Here is a 27,363-nt window from a genome sequence, read left to right on the forward strand (position 1 = left end):
TAGGGACGTGGATGAAGGGAGATTTTGCCTTTTCCCTTTAAATGTTTTCATCCGCCGGTGGGAATCAGCTAGTGAAAAGAGGGACAGGTGGTGCAGCCTTGTCCCAGAAGCCATGGGAAGAGATGAGTCCAAAGGATGAGCCTGCAATAGGAAGACCCAAGGAGAAAGATCAGAATGGATGTTTCTCTTGTTTTGATTTGGGAGAGGGTGCAAGGGAGGTGGCAAGAGGACGACCTCCCAGGGCAGCTTACCTGCAGCAAGTGAGGGTGACAACACTGACAGGCTTTGGAGGAAGAAATGCAAAATCCTCTCAAGTATGTCCTTTCATAACCAACCTGTGCTGGGGTAAACCCAGATTATTTTCATCTTTTCTAAACACAACTAACTCCACCACACTTTCTCTGTCTTGAGAGAAAGGGGTTGAAATGTACATATCCAGGTATCCAGGATGGACCTTTTTTTTTTTTTTGAGATGGAGTCTCACTCTTTCTGGCTGAGTGTGGTGGCATAATCTCGGCTCTCTGCAACCTCTGCCTCGCCTCCCAGGTTCAAGCGATTCTTCTTCCTCAGCCTCCCAAGTAGCTGGGATTATAGGCATGCACGACCACAACCAGCTAATTACTGTCTTTTTAATAGAGACAGGGTTTCACTGTATTGGCCAGGTTTGTCTTGAACTCCTGACCTCAGGTGATACGCCCGCCTCAGCCTTCCAAAGTGCTGGGATTGCAGGCATTAGCCACTGTGCTCAGCCCAGGATTGACTTATTAGCAATGCACTAGAGAATCAGGAGTTGGATGTGGGTTTCACATCACAGTAGACCCATGAGCTGCTAAGAGTCTGATTTTGAGGAAGTCACGATTCCATTTTCTTTTTATAATTGTGGTGCCTATCCCTCAGTTTGATTTCATTCCCTTAATATTTGTTGAGCAACCAGCATGCACATCTGTCCCAAGAACACTGCCACAGAACACATAGCACTGTGTAGCCTTTGCTCTCAAGCTCTGTTTCTTCACTTCTTCCTCAAGGCGACTTGAGGGCAAATACTCTTTCTCCTCTTTATCCTGATGCCAGAGCTGGGCCCAGAACACACTGGGCACCAAGGAAATCTTTGTTTAGATGACTGGGTGAAGAATGGAATGAGTATTTCTCAAACTAGTGTGTTCCAGCCTATTAATAGGCTATCAGTGGCCTATAAAATTAATTTTAGAGGAGGTAAAATTTTACAGGAGGTATCAACCATCATTTTCATCTTAATGAAATAGAATAGAATTGAATTTAAATGATCAGAGTGGTTACACATAGTAAAGGTAAATACTGTTTCTTAAATCATTGGGGGCTGTGTGTGTGTGTGTGTGTTGATATTTATAATTAGACTATGTTTTTTTTTAAGTTTGAAAGCCACTGCTGTAGCAAACCCAAAGATAAGTACAATAGCTTACAACTAACAGTTCATCTGTTCTGCACATTGCAGAATCTCTCGTGCCCAGCACACACCAGATCTCACTAAATATTTGTTGACTACATCAATTCATAAGAATGGATGAAGTCATTTGTGGGAGGGATATAAAAGAACTGGGCCTTAATGGATGAATGGAATTTCAACAGGTAGAGAGATGGGAGAGTTCCTTCCAGAAGAAAGAAGGATCACATCATCAAAGATGTGCAAGTTAGGAAAGGAACAAGTGGAAAGTAGGATGGGCACAAAGCAGAATGGGTGAGAAGACAAAAATGAAGACATTTTGAGGTGGAAGCAAAAGCCAGCGTGAAGTCTTTTTATACTATCAGTGAAGCAAACGTGCTGAGTTATGTCTCCTCTAGCAGCAGTGGCCCACACCGGCTGCCCACAGTGGCAGGCTCTGAAGCCCAATGCTTGAATCCAAGTCTTAGCTCTGCCACTTACCAAATGAGTGACCTTAGGCAAGTTCCTTAATCTCTATGTACTTCATTGTTTGTGAAATGGAAATAGCATTACATCTGTCTGCATTAGGATTAGATTCCACTGCTAGTAACTGTGGGAGACCAAAATATGAAGGATTGTTGAGCTGAAGACAGTTAAGAAGAAGCCAGCTTGGCACAAATGGATCTTTGCTTGGATCTTTGCAAGGTCTTCCTAATGGTCTCTCTGTTCTGCTAGTCTCTTTCCCCTCCCCTCCAGCCCCCACGGAGCCTCATGCAATCTCTCTAATATAACCGCTTACTCTGCTTAACACTCGTCAGTGGCTCCCTATGCCCACCCCTTAGCATGGCTCACTGGAGGTCTGGCCCAGCCTGCCCTTCCAGCCCATTTTGTCACAGCATTGCTTGCGCTCCACACAGCAGTCTACCTGGGCTCTCCAGTACACCCGTGCCTTTGCACTTTCAGGATGCTTTGCCTGGTGGGCCCTTTCCACCTAAGCCTCTAGCACCAATTCTTTAGTTTCTTCCTCTGCAAAACTTCCTTGTTGTCTCCTTCACCACTCAGAGAGCCCCCTCTGTCAGTAAATTGTATCACAGACTTTTTTAAGAGTCAGGATCTCACTCTGTCACCCAGGTTGGAGTGCAGTGGTGTGATCACAGCTCACTTCAGTCTCTTACTCCTGGGCTCAAGTGATCCCCTCCCACCCCAGCCTCCTGAGTCACTGAGATTTTAGGTGTGAGCCACCGCACATGGCATAGACATTTTAATAGCTCTGAAACCAGTGAGCACCTTCACTTGGCAGTGTCTTAAAACTGCTCTTCACCTCTTCTGAAGTCAAGTACTTCCTGAGATAATTGATGTTTGCTTTCCTCGTCACCTGGGGCAGTACCAACCTGAGTCTCTGTGGCAGGCAGCCTCTAAGATGACGCTCATCTATCCCTCCCTCTCAGTGTTCGTGCCCTTCTGTAATCCCCTCCCTTTGAGTGTGGGCTTGACCTGGCGACTTGCTTCCAATGGACAGACTACAGCAAAAGTGATGGGATGTTCCTTACAGGATTAGGTAACCAAAAGACTGCCCCCCCCTTTTTTTTTAAATTGAGACAGAGTCTCACTGTGTTGCCCAGGCTGGAGTGCAGTGGTGCAATCTTGGCTCACTGCAACCTCCACCTCCCAGGTTCAAGTGACTCTCTTGCCTCAGCCTCAAGTAGCTGGGGATTACAGGTGCCTGCCACCACGCCCAGCTGATTTTTATATTTTTAGTACAGATGGGGTTTCACTATGTTGGCCAGGCCCGTCTTGAACTCCTGACCTCAGGTGATCTGCCCACCTCAGCCTCCGAAAGTACTGGGATTACAGTCATGAACTACTGTGCCCAGCCAAGACTCACCATCTTCTTGCTGGTGTATTGCCTACCTCTCTACTCTTGCTCGCTCTTTCCCTCTTCCTCTTTCTCTTTCCCTGAACCTCACTTGGAGGAAACAGGCAAGTTTATACATGAGTAAAGTATTGAAAGTGTATCACAGGGTACATTCTAGCCAGTGGCATGCTGGATAGAAAGGTGCATATACTTTCAATTTTGATAGTTAACTGCCCAGTTATCCTCCAGAAGATTTACCAACTTACACAGTTGACCCCTGTACAACATGGGATTTTAGGGGCACTGACTCCTCCACATAGTCAGAAATTTGCATATAACTTTTGGCTCCCCAACAACTTAACTACTTCTAGCCTACTGTTGGCTGGAAGCTTTATCTAGAAAAGTTGATCAACACATATTTTGTATGTTATGCATATTTACCATATCCTTAGAATAAAGTAATCTAGAGAAAAGAATTACTAAGAAAATCATAAGGAGGGCCGGGTGTGGTGGCTCACACCTGTAATCCCAGCACTTTGGGAGGCCAAGGAGGGTGGATCACTTGAGGTCAGGAGTTCAAGACCAGCCTGGCCAAAATGGTGAAATCCTGCCTCTAAAAAAATACAAAAATTAGCTGGGCATGATAGCGAGTGCCTGTAATTCCAGCTATTTGGGAGGCTAAGGTGGGAGAATCACTTGACCCTGGGAGGCAGAGGTTGCAGTGACCTAAGATCATGCCACTGTACTCCAGCCCGGGCGATGGACTCCATCTCAAAAAGAAAAAAAGAGAGAAAATCATAAGGAAGAGAAAACATATTTACTATTCATTAAGTGGAAGTGGATCACCATAAACGTCTTCATCCTCATCGTTTTCATGCTGAGTAGGCTGAAGAGGAGGAAGAAGAGGGGTTGGTTTTGCTGTTTCAGGGGTGGCAGAGGTGGAAGAAGTAGAGGAGGTAGAAGGGGAGGCAGGAGAAGCAGGCGCACATTCAGAGTGACTTTTACTGAAACAAATCTGCACATAGTGAGCCCACACAGTGTAAGCCCATGTTGTTTGAGGGTCAATTATTTTTGTCTAATGAGAATTCTTTTCCTCCTCCTCTTTAACCCTTCACCAGTATCAGCCATCTTTCTAATGTTTGATAGATTTTAAAAAATCATATCTTATTGTTTCAATTTAGTTTTATGAAGTCAGGTGAGCATCATAAAAATAAAGTTTTTTGGCCATTTATTTTTCTGTCTATATGTATTTTTGCCAAATTAAAACTAGGTGATTCATATTTTCTTATTCCTGTGGGTGAAATAATTTCTTATGCATCTGAATGTTCTTAATCATTTCTTTATAAGGAAATCAACCTTTGGTTGTAAATTAAAAAAAAAAAAACAAACACACAACGGTTTCCCAGCATAAGAATCACCAAAGTCTATAATGCCAGAGCTCAGGATACTTGACCCTGTGTTTGGTAGAATCGTGATAAACAAAGGATTGGGCAATAAGTAAGTTGAGTATAAGGGAAGCCAGATTTCTCATTATTAGTGAAGGGGGTTACAAATATGGAGTGGGCAAAGCTAGAATAAGCCCTGTTGGATTGGAATTGGAAGTGCTGGCGTGAGCTCATGGTCTTTTATAAGGATAGATAGCTACAAAAATGGATATTGTGGTCCACCGCTTTTTTGAAACTTTCCTCTTCTGAAGGAAATCTCCTTGCCCTTGAACATGGGCTGGACTTAGCGACTTGCTTCTCACCACCAGAACATGATGGAAGGGATGTATCTATATACGTGTTCTTCCATACATATATATTTAATATATATATTAAATTGGGACACTGGCAAATTTTGAATGGGGACTGTGGATAAGACAGATGGTAATAGTGAATTGATCTTAATTGATGGTTGACCTGCAGTTATCTGGGAGAATGTCACAGATTTTCAGAAATATGTGCTGAAATATGTGCTCTCAAATGCCATAAAAATGTAAATATGTATATATGGAGAGATAAAATGATAATACCATTGTGGTAAACTGTTAACTGAGGAATCTGAGTGAAGTTCTTTGTACTACTCTTGCAACTCTTCCACAAATTTGAAATTATTTCAGTATAAAAGTGTTTTAAAAACAGCCCTTCCCAGTTTGTTGTTGAGGTTTTGACTTTATGTTTTTTTTTAATAAGCAAAAAAAAAATTTTCAAGTAGTTCAGGCTTTATCAAGCTTTGCCCTTTTGGCTTTTGGGTGATATATCCTGTCTGGAGTAGTCATTTGAAGAAAGTCCCTGGACGAACAGCTAATTAAAGAGGTAAACTTTGATCCCACCTTTGCAAGAGAAACACCAAGAAGCATTGAGAAAAAATTGCTCAACTTTTCTCTACAGCCATAGCTTAGGAGATAGAAACATGGAGCCCTACAGCTTCACTGTCCACAGAGCATCTTCAGTTGAATCTCTAGCCAATACTTCAAATTCAACAGAGCTAAAACTTGCCTAATCCTTTTGCCCTAGTCACTTCTCTGGACTCTCCTATTTCTGAGGGTCTCGCAGGTACACAAACTCAGGAACCATCTTTGCGACTTCCTCTCGCTCCTCCCACATCTGGGAGGAGTAAGTGATGTGCCTTACTCTTTCTTCATCTTCTTATTACATTCTGCCAACTCCTATTCCAGATCCACATCCTTCAAACCTAAACTGACACTGTAGCCATCTCCATTTACCACCTCCTAGTTGGTAATCCTCAATAACTTAATCCTGGTGGAAAGCTCTCATGGACTTCTTCCATTATTGCCTAAGATTATTTATTATAGTGCAACTTAAAAATATTTAGAAGCCCGGCTGGGCGCAGTAGCTCACACTTGTAATCCTAGCACTTTGGGAGGCCAAGGCAGACAGATCGCGAGGTCAGGAGTTTGAGACCAGCCTGTCCAATATGGTGAAACCCCATTTCTACTACATGGTGGCGCATGCCTGTAGTCCCAGTTACTCGGGAGGCTGAGGCAGGAGAATCGCTTGAACCCAGGAGGTGGAGGTTGCGGTGAGCCGAGATTGTGCCACTGCACTCCAGCCTGGGCGACAGAGTGAGACTCCATCTCAAAAATGTATGTATATTTGGATATCAACTCCCTAACCTAAGAGCTTTCATCCAACTTTAAAACTGAAAGAAATTTAAAAATCAAATACAAACAAAAGCATAGAACCAATAAAATTCAAATGGACATTTAGAACCAATAAAATTCAAATGCCAGATGCTCTTCTGTTGACTGTGCTGTTGTTCACATTATAGTCATGATCTGGATGGCTTTCTCAGATTCCATGTGTCTATATGGTTATAGGTATTGATAGCCAATTTTCCCATCATTTTCCTCTATTGGAACTTCTACAAAACTGTGGTGACAGTTGCACCACAATGTGAATGTACTTAAAACACTATTAAACTGTACACTTAAAAATGGCTAAGATGAAGCCAGCCATGATGGCTTACATCTGTAATCCCAGCACTTTGGGAGGCCAAGGTGGGTGGATTGCTTGAGCTCAGGAGTTCGAGACCAGCCTGGGCAACATGCTGAAATCCTGTCTCAACAGAAAATACAAAACTTAGCTGGGCCTGGTGGCATGTGCCTGTAGTCCCAGCTCCTCTGGTGGCTGAGGTGGGAGGATTGCTTAAGCCCTGGAGGTCACTGCTACAATGAACCTTGATTGTGCCACTCCACTCCAGCCTGGGCAACAGAGTGAGACTCTGTCTCAAAAAATAAAATAAAATAAATGGTTACGTTGGCAATTTTCATGTTATATATATTTTACTGAAATGAAAACTCTTTTTAATTTAGTATTATTATAGGTGAAAGATAAAAAACTTAATGCTTGTAGAGACTCTGAATATTTCTGCAGGCACCCTCCCCCGCAGTCTACAGAGCTTGGATCCATTTCCCACTCTATACCCTTAACCTGGGGTCCTCAGTGAACTTCACTTTGACTTCTCACCACGCTTCACTGTTGCCCCTCAACTCTCCTCTCCATCCAACTTCACCGCCAGCCAAATGGCGTCAACCAAACCCAATACACATCCTCACCTCTTTGCCTTGACTCATGTTCTTCCCCAGCTGCTCGTCTCATCTATCTAATCCTTCCATTTGTCTAAGTCCCTTTTCCTCCTCACAGTGGGATGGTCCCAGCCCACAGTGACATGCCCCTCAGCAGAGGGTGTCAATACACCCCATTTGGCAATAGTTCCACATTCTAAAATATTTTATCACTTATACTCTCAATCATTCCACAAACATTTATGGAAAATCCGCATGACAATGGGCTAGGCCTCTGAATCAGATGCTACATTTCCTGCTTTTTCTCTCAGAGCCCCTTAGACATTTCACAAATGTGTACTGCAGCTGTGTGGATGGTGTCCTACCAGTCTGTACTGTCATATTCCACACATGCACAGCAAATTTTAAACCACTGAAATCAAGGATAGTATAATCTTAGGATTTGCCTAAAGTAATAGGATGTTTTGTTGTTGCTAGCAGTTTGTGTTTTTGTTTGTTGTTTTTGTTTTTTTCTGAGACCGAGTCTCACTCTGTCACCCAAGCTGAAGTGCAATCTCAGCTCACTGCAACCTCTGCCTCCCAGGTTCAAGCGATTCTCCTGCCTCAGCCTCCCAAGTAGTTGGGATTACAGAGGCATGCCACCATGCCTGGCTAATTTTTATATTGTTAGTAGACATGGGGTTTCACCATGTTGGCCAGGCTGGTCTCGAACTCCTGACCTCAGGGGATCCACCAACTTTGGCCTCCCAAAGTGCTGGGATTACAGGCATGAGCCACTGCACCCAGTCTGTACCAATTTTTAAAAAGCCGGGCGCGGTGGCTCAAGCCTGTAATCCCAGCACTTTGGGAGGCCGAGGCGGGTGGATCATGAGGTCACGAGGTCAAGAGATCGAGACCATCCTGGTCAACATGATGAAACCCCGTCTCTACTAAAAATACAAAAAATTAGCTGGGCACAGTGATGCGTGCCTGTAATCCCAGCTACTCAGGAGGCTGAGGCAGGAGAATTGCCTGAACCCAGGAGGCAGAGGAACGGTGAGCCGAGATCGCGCCATTGCACTCCAGCCTGGGTAACAAGAGCGAAACTCCGTCTCAAAAAAAAAAAAAAGCAGTTGTCAGTATAAGAAAAGTTTCAGGACTGAGTTCAATGGGGATTATATAGCAGAAGACCACAGTTATGGAAGCTCCCATGAGGACAGCTGTAATGTTATTTGGTCATGAATGCTTATGATCAGAAAGAACATGCATTATTTTTAAAAATCCCCCTTCAATATGATGTACCTAATAGGGATCTGTACAAACACAAACCACTTTATTTACATGCCACACAGAGTTTGAGTAGACAGTTGTTTGTGCATTTTTTGTTTTGTTTTGTTTTGTTTTTGAGACTGAGTCTTCCTCTGTTGTGCAAGCTGGAGTGCAGTTGAACCATCTCACCTTATTGCAACCTCTGCCTCCCAGGTTCAAGAGATTCTTCTGCCTCAGGCTCTCAAATAGCTGGGACTATAGGCGTGCACCACCACACCTGGCTAATTTTTTGTATTTTTAGTAGAGATGAGGTTTCACCATGTTAGCCAGGATGATCTTGATCTCCTGACCTTGTGATCTGCCTGTCTCGGCCTCCCAAAGTGCTGGGATTACAGGCGTTAGCCTCTGCACCTGGCTGAGTAGACAGTTTTAAGGGCAATATAATCACTTCCTTGAACCCAGATTTGAATTTTAAAAAACTATATTCAAGCTCTGAGTGGCCCACTCCTTTCTGCAAAATGGTAATATGCTATATTTATTTGCTTAATTCCCCATTGTTTTGCTGTTTCAACATGATTTTGTACCCTCAGTCATTTCAATGTTAGTTAAAGGTTACATTTTCTTTCACTCTTACCCTTTTTGGAGCTTCATTTTCTCTCTTTATGTTCTCAAGTATAGCTTTGAGGCATAGGGTGTTTATTTCCAAGATCCACAACAATTACCTCCCTAGAAAATGTCACTCCTTTTAAAGGTCTTTTTTGGCTTTCAACAACAGAAGGAGTTCTAGTGACAGATATGTGTATTTTCTGCAAACCATCATCCTGCAAGAGAATGAGGACAAACAATATAAACAAATAATCAATTTATGACATCCGCTGCTTTTAAAATTATATATACACTGTTAAAGAAAAACAGAAAAAGCATTTCTAAATGATATAGGAAAGCAGTAATAATCCGTCATGATCACATTTTCACATTTTTATGGCTATAAAAGCATACACTGACATAGTCAAATAACATTTGGTGATGTGTAATTCTCTCCACAAAGTGGTCAAACCCAAGAGCCATCTGAACCATCATTCTGTCGTGGACTGGGCATGGCCATGGGGTGGGAGGGCATGTGAGTTGTTCATGTTAGGGAATCCCAGACATGAAACTCGAGAAGGCTCCAGCCATGTTGCATGCTGTTGTAGGACTTTGTAACTAGCACAGGGAGCCACGGTCTGGGCCTGAGCTTGGCCGCACTGGAGAGGTAAACAATTCATTTTGTTTTCTCATTGGAAACAGGAGAGCAATGGATCCCTAGATCTCTTAACAGCGCTAAGATTCTAAAATTCTGAGAAAAACAAACTGAAGAGGAATTATTAAGAAAAGTACAAATGTAAGAATGAAGACTGAGCAAGTTTCTAGACTTGGCATATGTAATGGTTTAGTAACATGAACTGATAAGCAACCAGAATGGCTTAAATGACTGTGGGCATTGGAGTCATTCTACCTACAAACCTAAGTTACAGGCAACTCCATCTCCTATGAGGTATAAAGCTAAGGAATTTACCTTCTTTTCAATCAAACAAATTCTAAATCTGCCCTTTGAGAGTAGAAAAACATATCACCTCTTCTTGACCAGTTTCTCCAGCATTCTCAATCTCTTGCTTCTCATTTATTTGGTTCTCCTCTTCTGCCTTCATGTCCCTTCTGTTTTCTAAGGATGTGGCCAACACTTGCTTACTCTGTCTTTGGACAAGAATGCCAGGCCTCATTGGCACATTCAAGTTCACAACTTGCATTAAGACCCTAGAAAGTCAATCCATAGAGTTTTAAACATTTATGCGTCCTCGGTAACACACAGAAAATAGCCTCTGTTATATCCTGTGCCACACTCACCTTTCATGGTCCTCTGGATTGCTTGTCACCACTTTGGCAGCTACACAGTCTACACCTCCGTTCGCATCTGTGCAAGGTGCTTTCCTTGTGTCTGTATCTTTCCTGCCTTGGAAACTGAAAAAAAAAAAAAAAAAAAAAAAGCCACAAATTCAGAAAAAGAAGAATGGCCCCGATTTTAAGGTGTGGCATAGAAACTTCACTTTTAAACAGAAAATCAGCATTTCTAAAATGCTGAAATGAAAAAAGTAGATAGCTATGGTATTACTACTTTTTCTATTTTAAATTGTTTTACATTATTTCTAGATACATTTGCTAATGTGACTTGAAATCTGATCCCAATTATCAGCATGGATTTATACCATTTATATAAAAAGACCACCAATAAGAGGAGAATGCAAATGAAGCAAATTAGAAGGATGATGAAGAAAGTGATTGCTGTGGTTTCAAAGCTCATAGGTTTAGCTAGAAGATTCATCCACTCTCACAATCACAGATTGTCCAAATATTTTTTTCCAGCTCAATTTGGATGTAGTTCTCTTGTTCTTTAAGTTTTCTAGAAACAGAGGAATAAAAGGCTGTTTTCTTTGTTGTTCTTTTGGTCAGTTTAGCTTCATAAAAGATGCTCTGCTTGTTGCGGAGTTGACTCACACTGGCTAATTTCTCTCCATAAATGTGGTGGAAGCTGAGGTGGCCAGAGGGGAGTCTGAGCTAGGACATGTGTGATCACGCAGCTCACGTCCCCTCACCCCAAAAACCATCAGGATCCAGAGGAGAGAGGAATCAGAGCAGCTGGAGCTGAGTCCAGTTCCCCATTCTTCTCTTCAGTGACATCATAGAATCATGGAGCCCTTGAGTAACAGAGACCACAGTGCCAGTCTAATTCAGCCCATCACCTGGAGGCTGGAGAACCACAAGGCTGTTGCCTGTTCTTCCCCTCCTCTGAGAGGTCCAAGTTAGAGGCCATATGGGATTGTCTTGACCATTCTCTGGGAAAGAATTTTCTCCTTACTCTCCAAATACCATCATTCCTTTCCTAACCTGAGCCTGTTTCTTTTATTGCTTCTTTCACCGACCATGAACAATTGGTCTACTTCCTTCTTATGAAATCCTTCTCTATAGCCCTTAGCCCAAGGCTTCACTGTGAAATTCTACCAAACATTTAATGAAGAACTAACACCAATCTTTCTCAAATCTTTCAAAAAATTGAAGAGGGAACACTTACTAGTCATTCTATGAAGCTGGCATTACCTTGATGCCAAAGCCACTGGAAGAAAAGAAAGCTACAGACAAATATCTTTTATGAATATTGAATGCAAAGTCTTCAACAAAGTACCAGGAAACCAAATTCAGTAGCATATTAAAAGGATTACACACCATGACCAAGTGGAACTTATTCCTGGAATGCAAAGATGGTTTAATACACAAAAAGCAACCAATATAATACATCACATTAGCAGAATAAAGGTAAAAAAAAAACACATGATCATCTCAACTGATGCAGAAAAAACACTCGACAAAAATCTAACACCCTTTCATGATAAAACCACTCAAGAAATGAAAAGAAGTAAACCTATCTCAACATAATAAAAGCCATATGTGAAAATCCTACAGCTAACATCATATTCCATGGCAAGAAAATACTTGCAAATCACATAATCTATTAATGAACTGATATCCAGAATATATAAAGAACTCCTACAACACAGCAACAACAACAAACCCAATTTTGAAACAGGCAAAGGATTTCAAGATATTTCTCAAAAGAAGAGATACAAATGAAGAATAAGTACATGAAAAAATGATCATCACTAATCATTAGGGAAGTGCAAATCAAAACTACAATATGTTACCATCTCACACTTAATTGGGGGATTACTTTAAAAAGAAAAAGTATTGGCGAGAATATGGAGAAACTGAAACTGGAAATACAAAAATTAGCTGGGCATACTGACAGGCACCTTGTGCATTGTTGGTTAGAATGTAAAATGGTACAGTCACTGTGGCAAACAGTATGGCAGTTGCTCAAAAAAATTAAGTAAAGAATTACCATATGATGCGATAATTCCATTTCTGGGTATATACACAAAGAATTGCAAGCAGGGACTCAACAGATATTTGTACACCCTTGCTCATGGCTGAATTATTCAAAATAGCCAAAAGGTGAAAAAACTCAAATGTCAGTTGAAGGATGGATAGATAAAATGTGGTGGTGGCGGCGGTGGCTCACACCTGTAATCCCAGCACTCTGAGAGGCCAAGGGGGGTGTATTACCTGAGGTCAGGAGTTCGAGACCAGCCTGGCCAATGTGGCAAAACCCCGTGCCTACTAAAAATACAAAAATTAGCTGGGCATACTGACAGGCACCTGTAATCCCAGCTATTTGGGAGGCTGAGGCAGGAGAATCACTTGAACCTCGGAGATGGAGGTTGCAGTGAGCTGAGATTGCATCACTGCACCGCAGCCTGGGTGACAGAGTGGGACTCTGTCTCAAAAAAAAACAAAACTGTGGCATATACACAAAATGGAATACTATTCAGCTTTAAAAGGAATGAAATTCTGATACATGTTATAACATGGATGAATTTTGAGGGCATAATGCTAAATGAAGTAAGCCAGTCACAACAGGTCACATGTTGTATGATTCCACTTAACATGAGGTATCTGAAATAGTCAAATTCATAGACACAGAAAGCAGAATCATGGTTAACAGGTGCTTCAGGGAGGGAGAAATGGGAAATCAGTGTTTAATGGCTGTAGAGTTTCAGTTTAGAATTATGAAAAAGTTCTGGAGATGGACAGTGGTGGTGGTAGCACAATAATGTGAATAAACTTAATACTCAGCCCTTTACCTGTCCCACCTCTCAATCCTTTAAGACTTGATTCTTGGCCAGGTGCGGTAGCTCACGCCTGTAATCCCAACGCTTTGCAACGCCAAGGCAGGCAGATCATTTGACGTCAGGAGTTTGAGACTAGCCTGGCTATCATGGTGAAACCCGTCTATACTAAAAATACAAAAATTAGCTGGGTGTGGTGGCATGCAACTATACACCTAGCTACTCAGGAGGCTGAGTCAAGAGAATCGCTTGAACCCGAGATGCAGATATTGCAGTGAGCTGAGATTGCACCACTGCACTCCAGCCTGATGACAGAGCAAGACTCCGTCTCAAGAAAAAAAACAAAACATACATGCAGCTTCTTGGACCCCCCATTCTCCTTCTATTCTTGTTGCTTCTCTCATGCTGGAGGGGTGAGTCAGGGAACACTCCCCTCTCTGTGGTTTCTATACCAACAAACCAAGAACAATATTTGCTAGACCCTGAATTCCATTCTCTCAGTTGGGGTTCAGGTGAGGAACACTTACTCAGCTCCTTCTCTGTGTTTGAAGAGAAACAGTATTGCTAAACCCTTCTTTCATAGACTGTATGCCTCCCCTTCACACCCCTCCTCAATTCAGATGTCCATTCACTAAAAACTTCCTTCCTCTCAACTATAAAATTCTTTACATATGATTTCTAAACCCTTTACCCATACAGTCCCCAAGGTGAGTTTTGTTTCTTAAATGGCATTTTGTTCATCTTAAAATGTGAATGACCTCACTTACATTTTCAAAGCAAAAATGTGCACCCTACACTTTTCTTTCTGTGGTAGCTTATAGGCAAGGATGACAGCCAGCAATTCCTCCCATCCTGTGTATACACGTCTCTTCTCCCATTGAGAGGGGAAGTTGTTTTCCCTTTCCTTGAACCTGAGCTGGCCTGTAACCTGCTTAAACCAGTAGAATGTGACAGAAGAAACACTGTGCCAATTCAGACCAAGCCCTTAAGAGACAGAGTAGCTTTTGCATTCATCCTCCTGAAGCCTTGAGGTACCAGGTAGGAAGTCTGACCATCCTGCTGGAGAGAACAGCTCCCATGCGGCTCCAAATGTGAATAAAGTCATCTTTTAAATTCTTGCCCCAAATGAGCAATCCTAACCAATGCCAAGTGAGACAGAACAACGATTCAGCTGACCTAAGCCAACCCATAGAATCAATAATAACCACTAAATCTCACTTCTTAACATATCACAACTATAGGCTTTGTTCTATAACTGAGTATGCCCAAAACCCCCTTTGGGATTTGCCTTGTAAGCAAGGGTGAAGAAGTCTGTTACACTCAGGGAAGACAGAATATCCTGATGCTCAGCAGAGGCGAGGAAGGTGGATCTTTTCAAAAGTCAGCAAAACTCACAGTCTATTTAAAAAGAGCGTTCTGATAAAAATACATCTGAAAGGAGGTCAAATATATATTTGAAAAGAAGGGCCAGGCATGGCAGCTTATGCGCCTCTAATCCCAGCACTTTGGAAGGCGGAGGTGGGAAGATCATTTGAGTTGAAGAGTTCAAGACCAGACTGGGCACCAGGGAGAGACCCCCATCTTACAAAAAATAAAAAAAATTAGCTGAGCATGATGGCAGGAGCATGCAGTCCCATCTACTCAAAAGGCTAAGGTGGGAGGATTGCCTGAGCCCAGGAAGTAGAGGCTGCAGTGAGCCATGATCACACCAGTGCATTCCAGCATGGGTGACAGAGTAAGCCTGTCTCGATAATAAAAAAAGAAAGAAAAAAAACATATTTTAGACAAAAAACAGAGAGAACCATACTGGAATTCCAGTATTTTGAAGTTCATCAGGAGTCAGTGGATCTACGCACTGCTGTTGTTAACATCACAGAACAGACAACGAGGTTCTGTGTGTCTCCTGATGGAATTACACATCATCACCTATAGAGTAGTCTTGCCCCACTTCCTTGAAAACATTTGAATCTGAATCTGAACAAGTCTCTAAATCTACCAGTGTAGAGTAAACATAAGGGCCAGAGGAACATGTGAAACCACACAATAAAGCTCCATCATTTCAATGGAGACTATGGGGACACTGTATGGAAAAATAACCTGGTTTTTAAAATTCATCTACCTCTATATGATTTTAGAATACTATGCTCAAGTACATCAGTTGAAAATTTAAGGCTTGGTCTGGCGCAGAGGCTCACCCCTATAATCCCAGCACTTTGGGAGGTCAAGGCAGGAGGATCACTTGAGGTCATGAGTTTGAGACCAGCCTGAGCAACATAGTGAGACCCCCATCTCTAGTAAAAATACAAAAATTAGTCAGATGTGGTGGCACATGCCTGCAATCCTAACTCGTCAGGAGGCTGAGGCACAACAGTTGCTTGAACCTGGGAGGTGGAGGTTGCAGTGAGCTGAGATCGTGCAACAGAGCAAGACTCTGAAAGAGAAAGAAAGAAAGAGAGAGACAGAAAGAAAGAGAGAGAAAGAGGTAGGCTGGGCACAGTGGCTCATGTTTGTAATTCCAACACTTTGGGAGGCCAAGGTGATAAGATACCTTGAGCCCAGGAATTTGTGCAATATAGTGACTAGCCTGAGCAATATAGTGAGACCCCATCTCAATAACAAAAAAATTTTTTTTATTGAGACAGTTTTGGTCTTGTCACCCAGCTAAAGCACAATGGCACGATCTTGGCTCACTGCAACCTCCACCTCCTGGATTCGTGATTCTCCTCCTTCAGCCTCCTGAGTAGCTGGGATTACAGGCATGTGCCACCACGCCCGTACATACAGGGTTTCACCATGTTGGCAGGTTGGTCTCAAACTCCTAACCCCAGGTGATCTGCCCACCTTGGCCTCCCAAAGTACTGAGATTACAGATGTGAGTCACCATGCCCAGCCACTACAATTATGAGATGGAGTTTCGCTCTTGCTGTCCAGGCTGGAGTGCAATGATGTAATCTTGGCTCACTAAAACCTCCGCCTCCTGGGTTTAAATGATTCTCCCCAGTAGATGGGATTACAGGCATGCACCACCACACCTGGCTAATTTTGTATTTTCAGTAGAGATGGGGTTTCTCCATGTTGGTGAGGCTGGTCTCAATCTCCTGACTTCATGATCTGCCTGCCTCAGCCTCCCAAAGTGCTGGGATTACAGGCATGAGCCGCCACGTCCAGTCCTTTTTTTTTTTTTTTTTTAGAGAGAGTCTTACTCTGTCGCCCAGGCTGCAGTGCAATGGCAAGATCTTGGCTCGCTGCAATCTCCATCTCCCGGGTTCAAGCAATTCTCCTGCCTCAGCCTCCCGGGTAGTTAGGATTATAGTCACCCACTACCATTCCTGGCTAATTTTTGTATTTTTAGTAGAGACGGGGTATTGCCATGTTGCTCAGGTTGGTCTCGAACTCCTGACCTCAGGTGATCCACTCACCTCGGCCTCCCAAAGTGCTGGGATTATAGGTGTGAGGCACTGCGCCTGGCCAACAAAATACTTTTTAAAATTACCCAGGTGTGGTGGCATACCCCTGTAGTCCCACCTATTCAGGAGGCTGACACAAGAGAATCGTTAGAGCCCAGGAGTTCCAGGTTGCAGTGAGCTGTGATAGCTCTACTGCACTCCAACCTGGGGTGACACAAGACTCTTTCTCTAAAGAATGAAAGAAATGAAAGATACTCCTTGACAGAACAGCCAAAGCTACACTAAGCAAAAAGAGCAAAACTGAAGAAATAATATTAACTGACTTTAAATAATACTACAGAGCAATAGTAAAACGGCATGGTACTGGCATAAAAATAGACACACAGATCAGTGGAACAGAATGGAGAGCCCAGAAATAAATCCATGCAGTTATAGCCAACTCATTTTTGACAAAGATGCCAAGAACATATATTTGGGAAAGGACAGTCTCCTTTAATAAGTGGTGCTGGGCAAACTTGATATCCATATACAGAAGAATGAAACTAGATCCCTGTCTTTCACCATACACAAAAACCAACTCAAAATAGATTAAAGATTTCAATAAAGACCCCAAATGATGAAACTACTAGAAGAAAACATTGGTGGCTGGGCACACAGTGGCTCACGCCTATAATCCCAGCACTTTGGGAGGTTAAGGCTGGCAGATCACCTGAGGTCAGGAGTTCAAGACCAGCCTCACCAGTATGGTGAAACCTCATCTCTACTAAAAATACAAAAATGTGCCTGTAGTCCCAGCTACTCAGGAGGCTGAGATGGGATAACTGCTTGAATCCTGGAGGTGGAGGTTTCAGTGAGCCGAGACTGTGCCACTGCACTCAATCCTGGGCAATAGAGCAAGACTCTGTCTCGAAAAAAAAGAAGAAAACATTGGGGAAATGCTACACAACACTGATCTGGGCCAAGATTTTTTTGGTAAGACCTCAAAAGCACAAGCAACCAAAGCAAAAATAGACAAATACCAAGCTAAAAAGCTTCTGCACAGCATAGGAAACAACAAAGAGAAGAGACACTCTATAGAATGGGAGAAAATATTTTCAAACTATCCATTCAATAAGGGATTAATAACCAGAATATATAAGGAACTCAAACAACACAATAGCAAAAGATTAAAAAATCTAATTTTAAAATGGGCAAAGGAACTTGAGGAGACATTTCTCAAAAAAAGACACACATGCCCAATAGGTATATAAAAAAATGCTCAGTATCATTAATCATTAGGGAAATGCAAATCAAAATCACAATGAGATATCATCTCACCCAAGTTAAAATAGGTATTATCAAAAATAACAAGTGCTGGTCAGAATGGGGACTATATTCCCACTATTAGTGGGACTATATAAAGTAGTACAATCACTATGGAAAACTGTATGGATGTTCCTTAAAAAACTAAAAATAGGGCTGGGTGCAGTGGCTCACGCTTTCAATCTCAGCACTTTGGGAGGCTAAGGCAGGCAGATCACTTGAGGTCAGGAGTTCAAGACCAGCCTGGCCAACATAGTGAAATCTTGTCTCTATTAAAAATATAAAAATTAGCCAGGCATAGTGGTGCACACTTGTAATCCCAGATACTTGGGAGGCTGAGACAGGACAATGACTTGAACCTGGAAGGTGAAGGTGCAGTAAGCCCAAATCACTCCACTGCACTCCAACCTGGGCTACACAGCGAGACTCCACCTCAAAAAAACAAAAAACAAAAAATAAAGATAGAAGTACCATATGAGGCAGCACTCCCACTGCTGAGTATATACCCAAAAGAAAGAAAATCAATATATTGAAGAGATACCTGAATTCCCATGTTTATTGCAGCACTATTCACAAATAGTCAAGATATATAATCAACAAATGAATGGATAAAGATAATGTGGTATATATACGCAATAGGATATTAGAATGAAATCCTCTCATTTGCAGCAACATGGATAGAACAGATGTCATTATGGTAAGTGAAATAAGCCAGGCACAAAACACAAATATCAAATCTTCTTATTCATATGTGGGAGCTAAAAAGTAGATCTCATGGAGACAGAGAGTAAACTGGTGGTTACCAGAGGATGGGAAGGGAAGAAGGAAGGGGAGACAAAGAGAAGTTGGTTAATGGGACAAAAATTTAGCTAGATAGGAGGATAAGTTCTAGTATTCAATAGCACAATAGGAAAATATAGTTAATGATAATTTATTATATATTTCAAAGTAGCTAGAAGAACTGTGATGTGCCTACCAAAGAAAACATAAATGTTTGAGGTGATTATCTGATCTGACCATTACCATTAAATACATATTATCAAAATAGCACAGGTACCCCCCCCAAAATATGTACAACCATTAAATATCAAGAAACATAATTTTTGGCCAGGCACAGTGGCTCATGCCTGTAATCACAGCACTCTGGAAGACTGAGGCAGATGGATTACTTGAGGTCAGGAGTTTGAGACCAGCCTGACCAACATGGTGAAACCCCTGTCTCTCCTAAAAATACAAAAATTATCTGGGTAGTAGTGACGGGTGCCTGTAATCCTAGCTATTCGAAAGACTGAGGCAGGAAAATCATTTGAGTCTCGGATGTGGAGGTTGCGGTGAGCTAAGATTGTGCCACTGCACTCCAGTCTGGGTGACAGAGTGAGATCTTGTCTCAAAAAACAAAAAAAAAAAAGAAAAACAATATTTTCAGAAAGATGGAAATACAGATATTTGAGCCCTGTATTTCGGCACTGCCAATCTTCCAATTTCAGAAGACACAGCTGAAAAGCTGAACAGGGCTTTGGACAGAGTCGTCACACTAGGGGAACATGAATTCAGGGAAAATGCTCAGGATCCAGGTTGAAGTCCAAATGGTCACACTCCAAGAAAAGGGTTGACTAGACCGGCTTCACAGACACTAACACCCAATCCTGATTTATCTCAATTTCTGATTGGATTACATTTCTCTGACATCACTAGTGCACCTAGCCATCTTTCAGAAGCAAACACAGAGTTTTAAAGTCTTTGGGATTTAAAAAAAAAATAGGCCTGGTACAGTGGCTCATGCTTATAATCCCAGCACTTTGGGAGGCCAAAGCAGGCAGATCACTTGAGCCCAGGAATTCAAGACCAGCCTGGCCAACATGGTGAGACCCTGTCTCTACTAAAAATAAAAAATTAGCCAGGTGTGGTGGTATGCACCTATAATCCCCGCTACTCAGGAGGCTGAGGCAGGAGAATCACCTGAACCTAGGAGACGAAGGTTGCAGTGAGCCAAGATCGTGACATTGCACTCCAGCCTGGGTGACAGGGGTAGACTCCGCCTCAAAAAAAAAAAAAAAAAAAAAAGCCAAAGACTATTCACTTACAAAGGACATGTGTTCAGAATATATAAAGAACTCCTGTAAACCAGTAAGACAATAGAAGATGAGCAAAAGACTTGATAGGCACTTCACACAAGAGGATATCCAAGTAAGTAATAAACATTAGTGTCAGATTTTTTAATTAGTTAAAAAAAACTCTCCTCTATTTCCAAAACAATGAAAATAATTTTATTAAAGTATTCCTTTACAGGTCAGGTACAGTGGCTGATGCTATAATCCCAGCACTTTGGGAAGCAGAGGTGGATCACCTGAGGTCAGGATTTCGAGACCAGCCTGGCCAACATGGTGGGATTTTTGCCTCTACTAAAAATACAAAAATTAGACAGGTGTGGTGGCATGCACCTGTAATCCCAGCTACTTGGGAGGCTGAGGCAAGAGAATTGCTTGAACCTGGGGGCAGAGGTTGCAGTAAGTCGAGATGGCACCATTGTGCTCCAGCTTGGGCAACAAGAACGAAATTCCATATCAAAAAATATATATATATTCCTTTCCAACGTTAAAAACAAAACAGAAATTATGTTAAAAGGTAAACCACACTGTAATCCCAGCACTTTGGGAGGCTGAGGCAGGCGGATCACCTAAGGTCAGGAGTTTGAGACAGGCCTGGCCAACATCTCTACTAAAAATACAAAAAGAAATTAGCCAGGAATTGGGCATGGTGGCACATACCTGTAGTCCCAGAAATTCGGGAGGCTAAGGCAGAAGAATTGCTTGAACCCGGGAGAGGGAGGTTGCAGTGAGCCGAGATCACACCACTGCACTCCAGCCTGTGTAACAGAGCAAGACAGTCTCAAAAAACAAACGAACAAACACAAAAAAACAAACAAAAGACAACCCGCAGACTGGTAGAAAATATTTGCCACACAAATAATCTTTAAAGGATCCAACACATAGAATACTTTCTTTTTTTTTTTTTGAGACAGAGTCTTGCTCTGGATGGAGTGCAGTGGCATGATCTCGGCTCACTGCAAACTCCTTCTCCCGTGTTCAAGCGAGTCTCCTGCTTCAGCGTAGCTGGGACCTCAGGCATGTGCCACAGCTAATTTTTGTATTTTTAGCAAAGACCAAGTTTCACCTTGTTGGCCAGGATGGTTTCAATCTCCTGACCTCAAATGATCCACTCGTCTCAGCCTCCCAAAGTGATGCGATTACAGGTATGAGCCACCATGCCCAGCCTAGAATACATTTTTTTCTAACTCCTATAAACAAAAGGGAAAGGCAAAATAGGAAAAAGATACTTCTTAAAAGACAAAGCATGAATGGGCAACAAATATAAGAAAAGAGGCCCTTAACCTAGCAAGGCAGGCCAATATTCAAGTCCAGGAAATACAGAAAACACCACAAAGATATTCCGCAAGAAGAGCAACCCCAAGGCACATAATCGTCAGATTCACCAGGGTTGAAATGAAGGAGAAAATGCTAAGGGCAGCCAGAGAGAAAGGTCGGGTCACACACAAAGGGAAGCCCATCAGACTCACAGCAGATCTCTCGGCAGAAACCCTACAAGCCAGAAGAGAGTGGGGGCCAATATTCAACATCCTTAAAGAAAAGAACTTTCAACCCAGAATTTCATATCCAGCCAAACTAAACTTCGTAAGTGAAGGAAAAATAAAATCCTTTGCGAACAAGCAAGTACTCAGAGATTTTGTCACCACCAGGCCTGCTTTATAAGAGCTCCTGAAAGAGGCACTACACATAGAAAGGAAAAACCAGTACCAGCCATTCCAAAAACATACCAAATGGTAAAGAGCATCAACACAATGAAGAATCTGCATCAACTAACAGGCAAAACAGCCAGCTAGCATCAAAATGGCAGTATCAAATTCACACATAACAATATTAACTCTAAATGTAAATGGGCTAAATGCACCAATCAAAAGACACAGACTGGCAAATTGGATAAAAAGCCAAAACCCATCGGTGTGCTGCATCCAGGAAACCCATCTCACATGCAAGGATACATAAAGGCTCAAAATAAAGGGATGGAGGAAGATTTTCCAAGCAAATGGAGAGCAAAAAAAAGCAGGAGTTGCAATTCTCGTCTCTGATAAAATAGACTTTAAAGCAACAAAGATCAAAAGAGACAAAGAAGGACATTACATAATGGTAAAAGGATCGATATGACAAGAAGAGCTAACGATCCTAAATATATATGGACCCAATACAGGAGCACCCAGATATATAAGGCAAGTTCTTAATGACTTACAAAGAGACTTAGACTCCCACACAATCATAGTGGAAAACTTAACACGCCACTGTCAATATTAGACAGATCAACCGGACAGAAAATTAACAAGGATATCCAGGACTTGAACTCAGACCTGGAACAAGCAAACCAGATAGACATTTACAGAACTCTCCACCCCAAATCTACAGAATATACTTTCTTCTCAGCACCACATCACACCTACTCTAAAATTGACCACATAATTGGAAGTAAATCACTCCTCAGCAAATGCAAAACAAGTGAAATCATAACAAACAGTCTCTCAGACCATAGTGCAATCAAGTTAGAATTCAGAATTCAGAAACCAACCCAGAACCGCACAGCTTCATGGAAACTGAACAACTGGCTCTTGAATGTTTACTGGATAAACAATGAAATGAAGGCAGAAATAAAGAAGTTCTTTGAAACCAATGAGAACGAAGACACAACATACCAGAATCTCTGGGACACATTTAAAGGAGTCTCTAGAGGAAAATAAATCACAATAAGTGCCCACATGAGAAGAGTGGAGAGATCCAAAATTGACACCCTATCATCAAAATTGAAAGAGCTAGAGGAGCAAGATTAAAAAAAAAAACTCAAAACCTAGCAGAAGACAAGAAATAACTAAGATCAGAGCAGAACTGAAGGAGATAGAGACATGAGAAACCCTTCAAAAAATCAATAAATCCAAGAGCTGTTTTTTTGAAAAGATCAACAAAATAGACCACTCGCCAGATTAATAAAAAATAAAAGAGAGAACAACCAAATAGATGTAATAAAAAATGATAAAGGGGAAATCACCACAGATTCCACATAAATTCAAACCATCATCAGAGAATATTACAAACAACTCTATGCACATAAACTAGTAAACCTGGAAGAAATGGATAAATTCCTGGACACTTGTGTCCTCCCACACCTAAACCAGGAAGAAGTCAAAACTATGAATAGACTAGTAACAAGGTCTGAAGTTGAGGCAGCAAGTAAGAGCCTACCACACAAAAAAAGCCCAGGTCCAGATGGGTTCACAGCCAAATTCTACCAGACACACAAAGAGGAACATTCCTTCTGAGGTTACCATTCCTTCTGAAACTATTCCAAATAATCCAAAAAGGGGGAATCCTTCCCAAATTATTTTATGAGACCAACATCATCCTGATACCAAAACCCGGCAGAGACTCAACAAGAAAAGAAAACTTCAGGCCAATTTCCATGATGAACATAGATGCAAAAATCTTCAGTAAAATACTGGCAAGCTGATTGCAACAGCACATCAAAAAGCTTATCCACCATGATCAAGTAGGATTCATCTCAGGGATGCAAGGCTGGTTCAACATATGCAAGTCTATAAACATAATTTACCACATAAACAGAACCAAAACCAAAAACCACATGATTATCTCAATTGACGCAAAGAAGGCCTTTGACAAAATTCAACAGCCCTTTATGCTAAACACCCTCAATAAACTCGGTATTGACGGAACGTATCTCAAAATAATAAAAGCTATTTACGACAAACCAACAGCCAATATCATACTGAATGGGCAAAAACTGGAAGCATTCCCTTTGAAATCCGGCACTAGACAAGGATGCCCTCTCTCACCACTCCTATTCAATATAGTACTGGAAGTTCTAGCCAGAGCAATCAGGCAAGAAAAAGAAATAAAGGGTATTCAAATAGGAAATGAGGAAGCCAAATTGTCTCTATTTGCAGACGACATGATAGTATACCTAGAAGACCCCATCGTCTCAGCCCAAAAACTCCTGAAACTGATAAGCAACTTCAGCAAAGTCTCAGGATACAAAATCAATGTGCAAAAATCACAAGCATTCCTATACACCAATAACAGACTTAAAGAGAGCCAAATCAAGAACGAACTGCCATTCACAATTGCTACAAAGAGAATAAAATACCTAGGAATACAACTAACAAGGAACGTAAAGGAGCTCTTCAAGGAGAACTACAAACCACTGCTCAACGAAATCAGAGAGGACACAAACAGATGGAGAAACATTCCATGTTCATGGTTAGGAAGAATCAATATCATGAAAATGGCCATACTGCCCAAAGTAATTTACAGATTCAATGCTATCCCCATCAAGCTACCAATGACCTTCTTCACAGAACTGGAAAAAACCACTTTAAACTTCATATGGAACCAAAAGAGAGCCCGCATAGCCAAGTCAATTCTAAGTAAAAAGAACACAGCGGGAGGTATCACACTACCGGACTTCAAACTATACTACAAGGCTACAGTAATCAAAACAGCATGGTACTGGCACCAAATCAGAGATATAGACCAGTGGAACAGAACAGAAGCATCGGAGGCAACACAACATATCTGCAACCATACGATCTTGGATAAACCTGACAAAAACAAGCAATGGGGAAAGGATTTCCTGTTTAATAAATGGTGTTGGGAAAACTGGCTAGCCATGTGCAGAAAGCAAAAACTGGACCCCTTCCTGACACCTTATACTAAAATTAACTCCAGATTGATTAAAGACTTAAACATAAGACCTAACACCATGAAAACCCTAGAAGAAAATCTAGGCAAAACCATTCAGGACATAGGAGTAGGCAAGGACTTCATGACCATAAACGCCAAAAGCATTGGCAACAAACGCCAAAATAGACAAATGGGACCTAATCAAACTCCACAGCTTCTGCATGGCAAAAGAAACAGTCACTAGAGTGAATTGGCAACCAACAGAATGGGAAAAAATGTTTGCAGTTTATCCATTTGACAAAGGGCTGATATCCAGAATTTATAAAGAACTGAAACAGATTTACAAGAAAAAAACAAACAAGCCCATTCAAAAATGGGCAAAGGATATGAACAGACACTTTACAAAAGAAGACATACACGAGGCCAACAAACATGAAAAAATGCTCACCATCACTGGTCATCAGAGAAATGCAAATCAAAACTACATTGAGATACCATCTCACGCCAGTTAGAATGGCGATCATTAAAAAATTTGGAGACAACGGATGCTGGAGAGGATGTGGAGAAATAGGAACACTTTTACACTGCTGGTGGGAGTGTAAATTAGTTCAACCATTGTGGAAGACAGTGTGGCGATTCCTCAAGGACCTAGAAATAGAAATTCCATTTGACCCAGCAATCCCATTACTGGGTATATATCCAAAGGACTATAAATCGTTCTACTATAAGGACACATGCACACGAATGTTCATTGCAGCACTGTTTACAATAGCAAAGACCTGGAACCAATCCAGATGCCCATCAATGATAGACTGGACTGGGAAAATGTGGCACATATACACCATGGAATATTATGCAGCCATCAAAAACGATGAGTTCATGTCCTTTGTAGGGACATAAATGAATCTGGAGAACATCATTCTCAGCAAACTGACACAAGAAGAGAAAATGAAATACCGCATATTCTCACTCATAGGCGGGTGATGAACAGTGAGAACACACGGACACAGGGAAGGGAGCACTACACACTGGGGTCTATTGCGGGGAATAGGAGAGGGACAGTCGGGGGGGAGCTGGGGAGGGATAGCATGGGGAGAAATGCCAGATGTGGGTGAAGGGGAGGAAGGCAGCAAATCACACAGCCACGTGTGTACCTATGCAACTATCTTGCATGTTCTTCACATGTACCCCAAAACCTAAAATGCAATAAAAAATAAAGAAAAGAGGCTCACCTGGCTAATGATCACAGAAATGCAAAGTGAAAACACAATCAGATAATATTTTATACCCACAAGACTGACCAAAAAAGTAGTCTGTCAATTCTAAGAATTGGTAAGGACATGCAGCAAGGGGAAGGAGCTTTTCTTTCTTTTTTTTTTTTTTTTTAACAAAGGATTTGTTTTTAGGGGTTGTAAAACCATTCCTCCTTAAGGGTGCAAAGTTAAGACTCTGTGTGTTGGTGGTGGCAGTAGGGGCAGAGGTGGGTAGGTGAGGGGTGGAGGTGGTGAGGGGAGTGTAGGAAAGTGGAATGGAGAAGGGTACGTCAATGGTAATCTGTAGTGTTTTTTTCTTGAACTGTGGCTTGTCTTCCTTCCTTTTCTTCCTCACTTCTCTCCCTGCTACTGTACACCACTCAGAGCCACCTTCGGGAATGAAGGACTGTTCCTCTGATCAGAAGTTGCCCTGTTTGGGCAGTAACTTGGTTGCAAACAACTGCTTCTTCTAAAGTCTTGCCTCACCACGGGAGAGGCTGCAATCAAATATTGATAAATGCAGGGATATAAAGTCTTCCTACCTCCAAGTCTGAAGAGTTATTCCAGCTTTCTGTAGCAGGCTGATGACTTAGCCAAGTCCATATTGCTGTTCTCTTTCTTGCACAGATGTGAATTCCATGAGAACTTCCTGCTAAATTTCCTGCATGCTAACCTCCATCTCGGGATGGTTTTCTGGTGCACCGAATGTGAAATATCCCTGAAATATCTGACTAAATGAATCACTAAATAATGTTAATGAATATTCTGCAAATTATTGACCTGGCCTTATCAAAAATGAGGAGCTGTCTTAGAAAGAGTTCTTACACTGAAACATCTGACAATTAGTGAGAGAGCAATGATTAGAAAATGTTAAAAAACAACTAAGACATGCTGGAAGAATAAAAGTCATAATTTATTATAAGGTTATATAACATAATTCATTTTAATTAATTAAAATGAATATAGTCTCATCTAATGAGAGACAAAATGGAATGAAGAATCTATTAATTGTGATGAGATCATAATCTCATTATAGTCCATTGAGAGAGACAAAATTAATAAAGATGCAAAAGAAAAACTAAAAAGTAGTTATAATAACTTTTACAAAGAAGCAAGCAGTTTATAAGGAACTTTTACATTATTATCTCATTTAATCATTTAAACCATTGCTGCAGGTGCAGTTTTTAGCACAGGTTTATGAGTGAAAAAGTGAACTGAATGAATTTAAGTGGTCTGACTAGGAAACAGCAGAGCTTAGTAAATTCAGCATGGAGAGGAAATGAGAACAACTGCATTCCCAACTAATTTTGTCACTTATTCACTCTCTCTTTGGCACTGGATTGATGTGGCCAGGAATGTCATGTGTTCCTGACCCTATAATCAGCCTATATAT

The 27,363-nt window shown here is 41.6% G+C and overlaps 1 protein-coding gene across 7 annotated transcripts; it reads right to left on the reverse strand.

Moving 5' to 3' along the window:
• Positions 1–125: 125 nt before the first annotated feature.
• On the reverse strand, positions 126–26,650 carry C14H2orf74 (chromosome 14 C2orf74 homolog). Of its 7 annotated transcripts, none has more exons than XM_078349257.1 (6): positions 11,065–11,198; positions 10,776–10,969; positions 10,417–10,530; positions 10,146–10,326; positions 9,167–9,353; positions 126–141 (listed from the first exon to the last, which is right to left on the reverse strand). In XM_078349257.1, the coding sequence occupies exons 2-5, from the start codon at positions 10,889–10,891 to the stop codon at positions 9,201–9,203; spliced, it is 564 nt and encodes a 187-aa protein (XP_078205383.1). In that variant the 5' UTR covers positions 10,892–10,969; positions 11,065–11,198; the 3' UTR covers positions 126–141; positions 9,167–9,200. The 7 variants fall into 7 exon arrangements, with proteins under 7 accessions (XP_078205383.1, XP_054100928.1, XP_054100932.1 ...); XM_054244953.2 differs by lacking the exon at positions 126–141 and adding an exon at positions 4,059–4,140; XM_054244957.2 differs by lacking the exons at positions 126–141; positions 10,776–10,969; positions 11,065–11,198 and adding exons at positions 20,728–20,825; positions 26,513–26,612 and having other exon boundaries at positions 9,053–9,353.
• Between the last annotated feature and the right edge of the window lie 713 nt (positions 26,651–27,363).

The sequence above is a fragment of the Callithrix jacchus genome, chromosome 14 (genome assembly GCF_049354715.1).
Source record: "Callithrix jacchus isolate 240 chromosome 14, calJac240_pri, whole genome shotgun sequence".
In the NCBI taxonomy this organism is placed as follows: Eukaryota; Metazoa; Chordata; class Mammalia; order Primates; family Cebidae; genus Callithrix; species Callithrix jacchus.

Coding starts and splice junctions, on each gene's coding strand:
- C14H2orf74 (XM_078349257.1), bottom strand. CDS start 10,891: ATGAATCTTCTAGCTAAACCTATGAGCTTTGAAACCACAGCAATCACT. Junction 10,531..10,775: donor GTGGTCTTTTTATATAAATG/GTATAAATCCAT, acceptor TTTTTTTTTCAG/TTTCCAAGGCAGGAAAGATA. Junction 10,327..10,416: donor AATCCAGAGGACCATGAAAG/GTGAGTGTGGCA, acceptor TTGACTTTCTAG/GGTCTTAATGCAAGTTGTGA.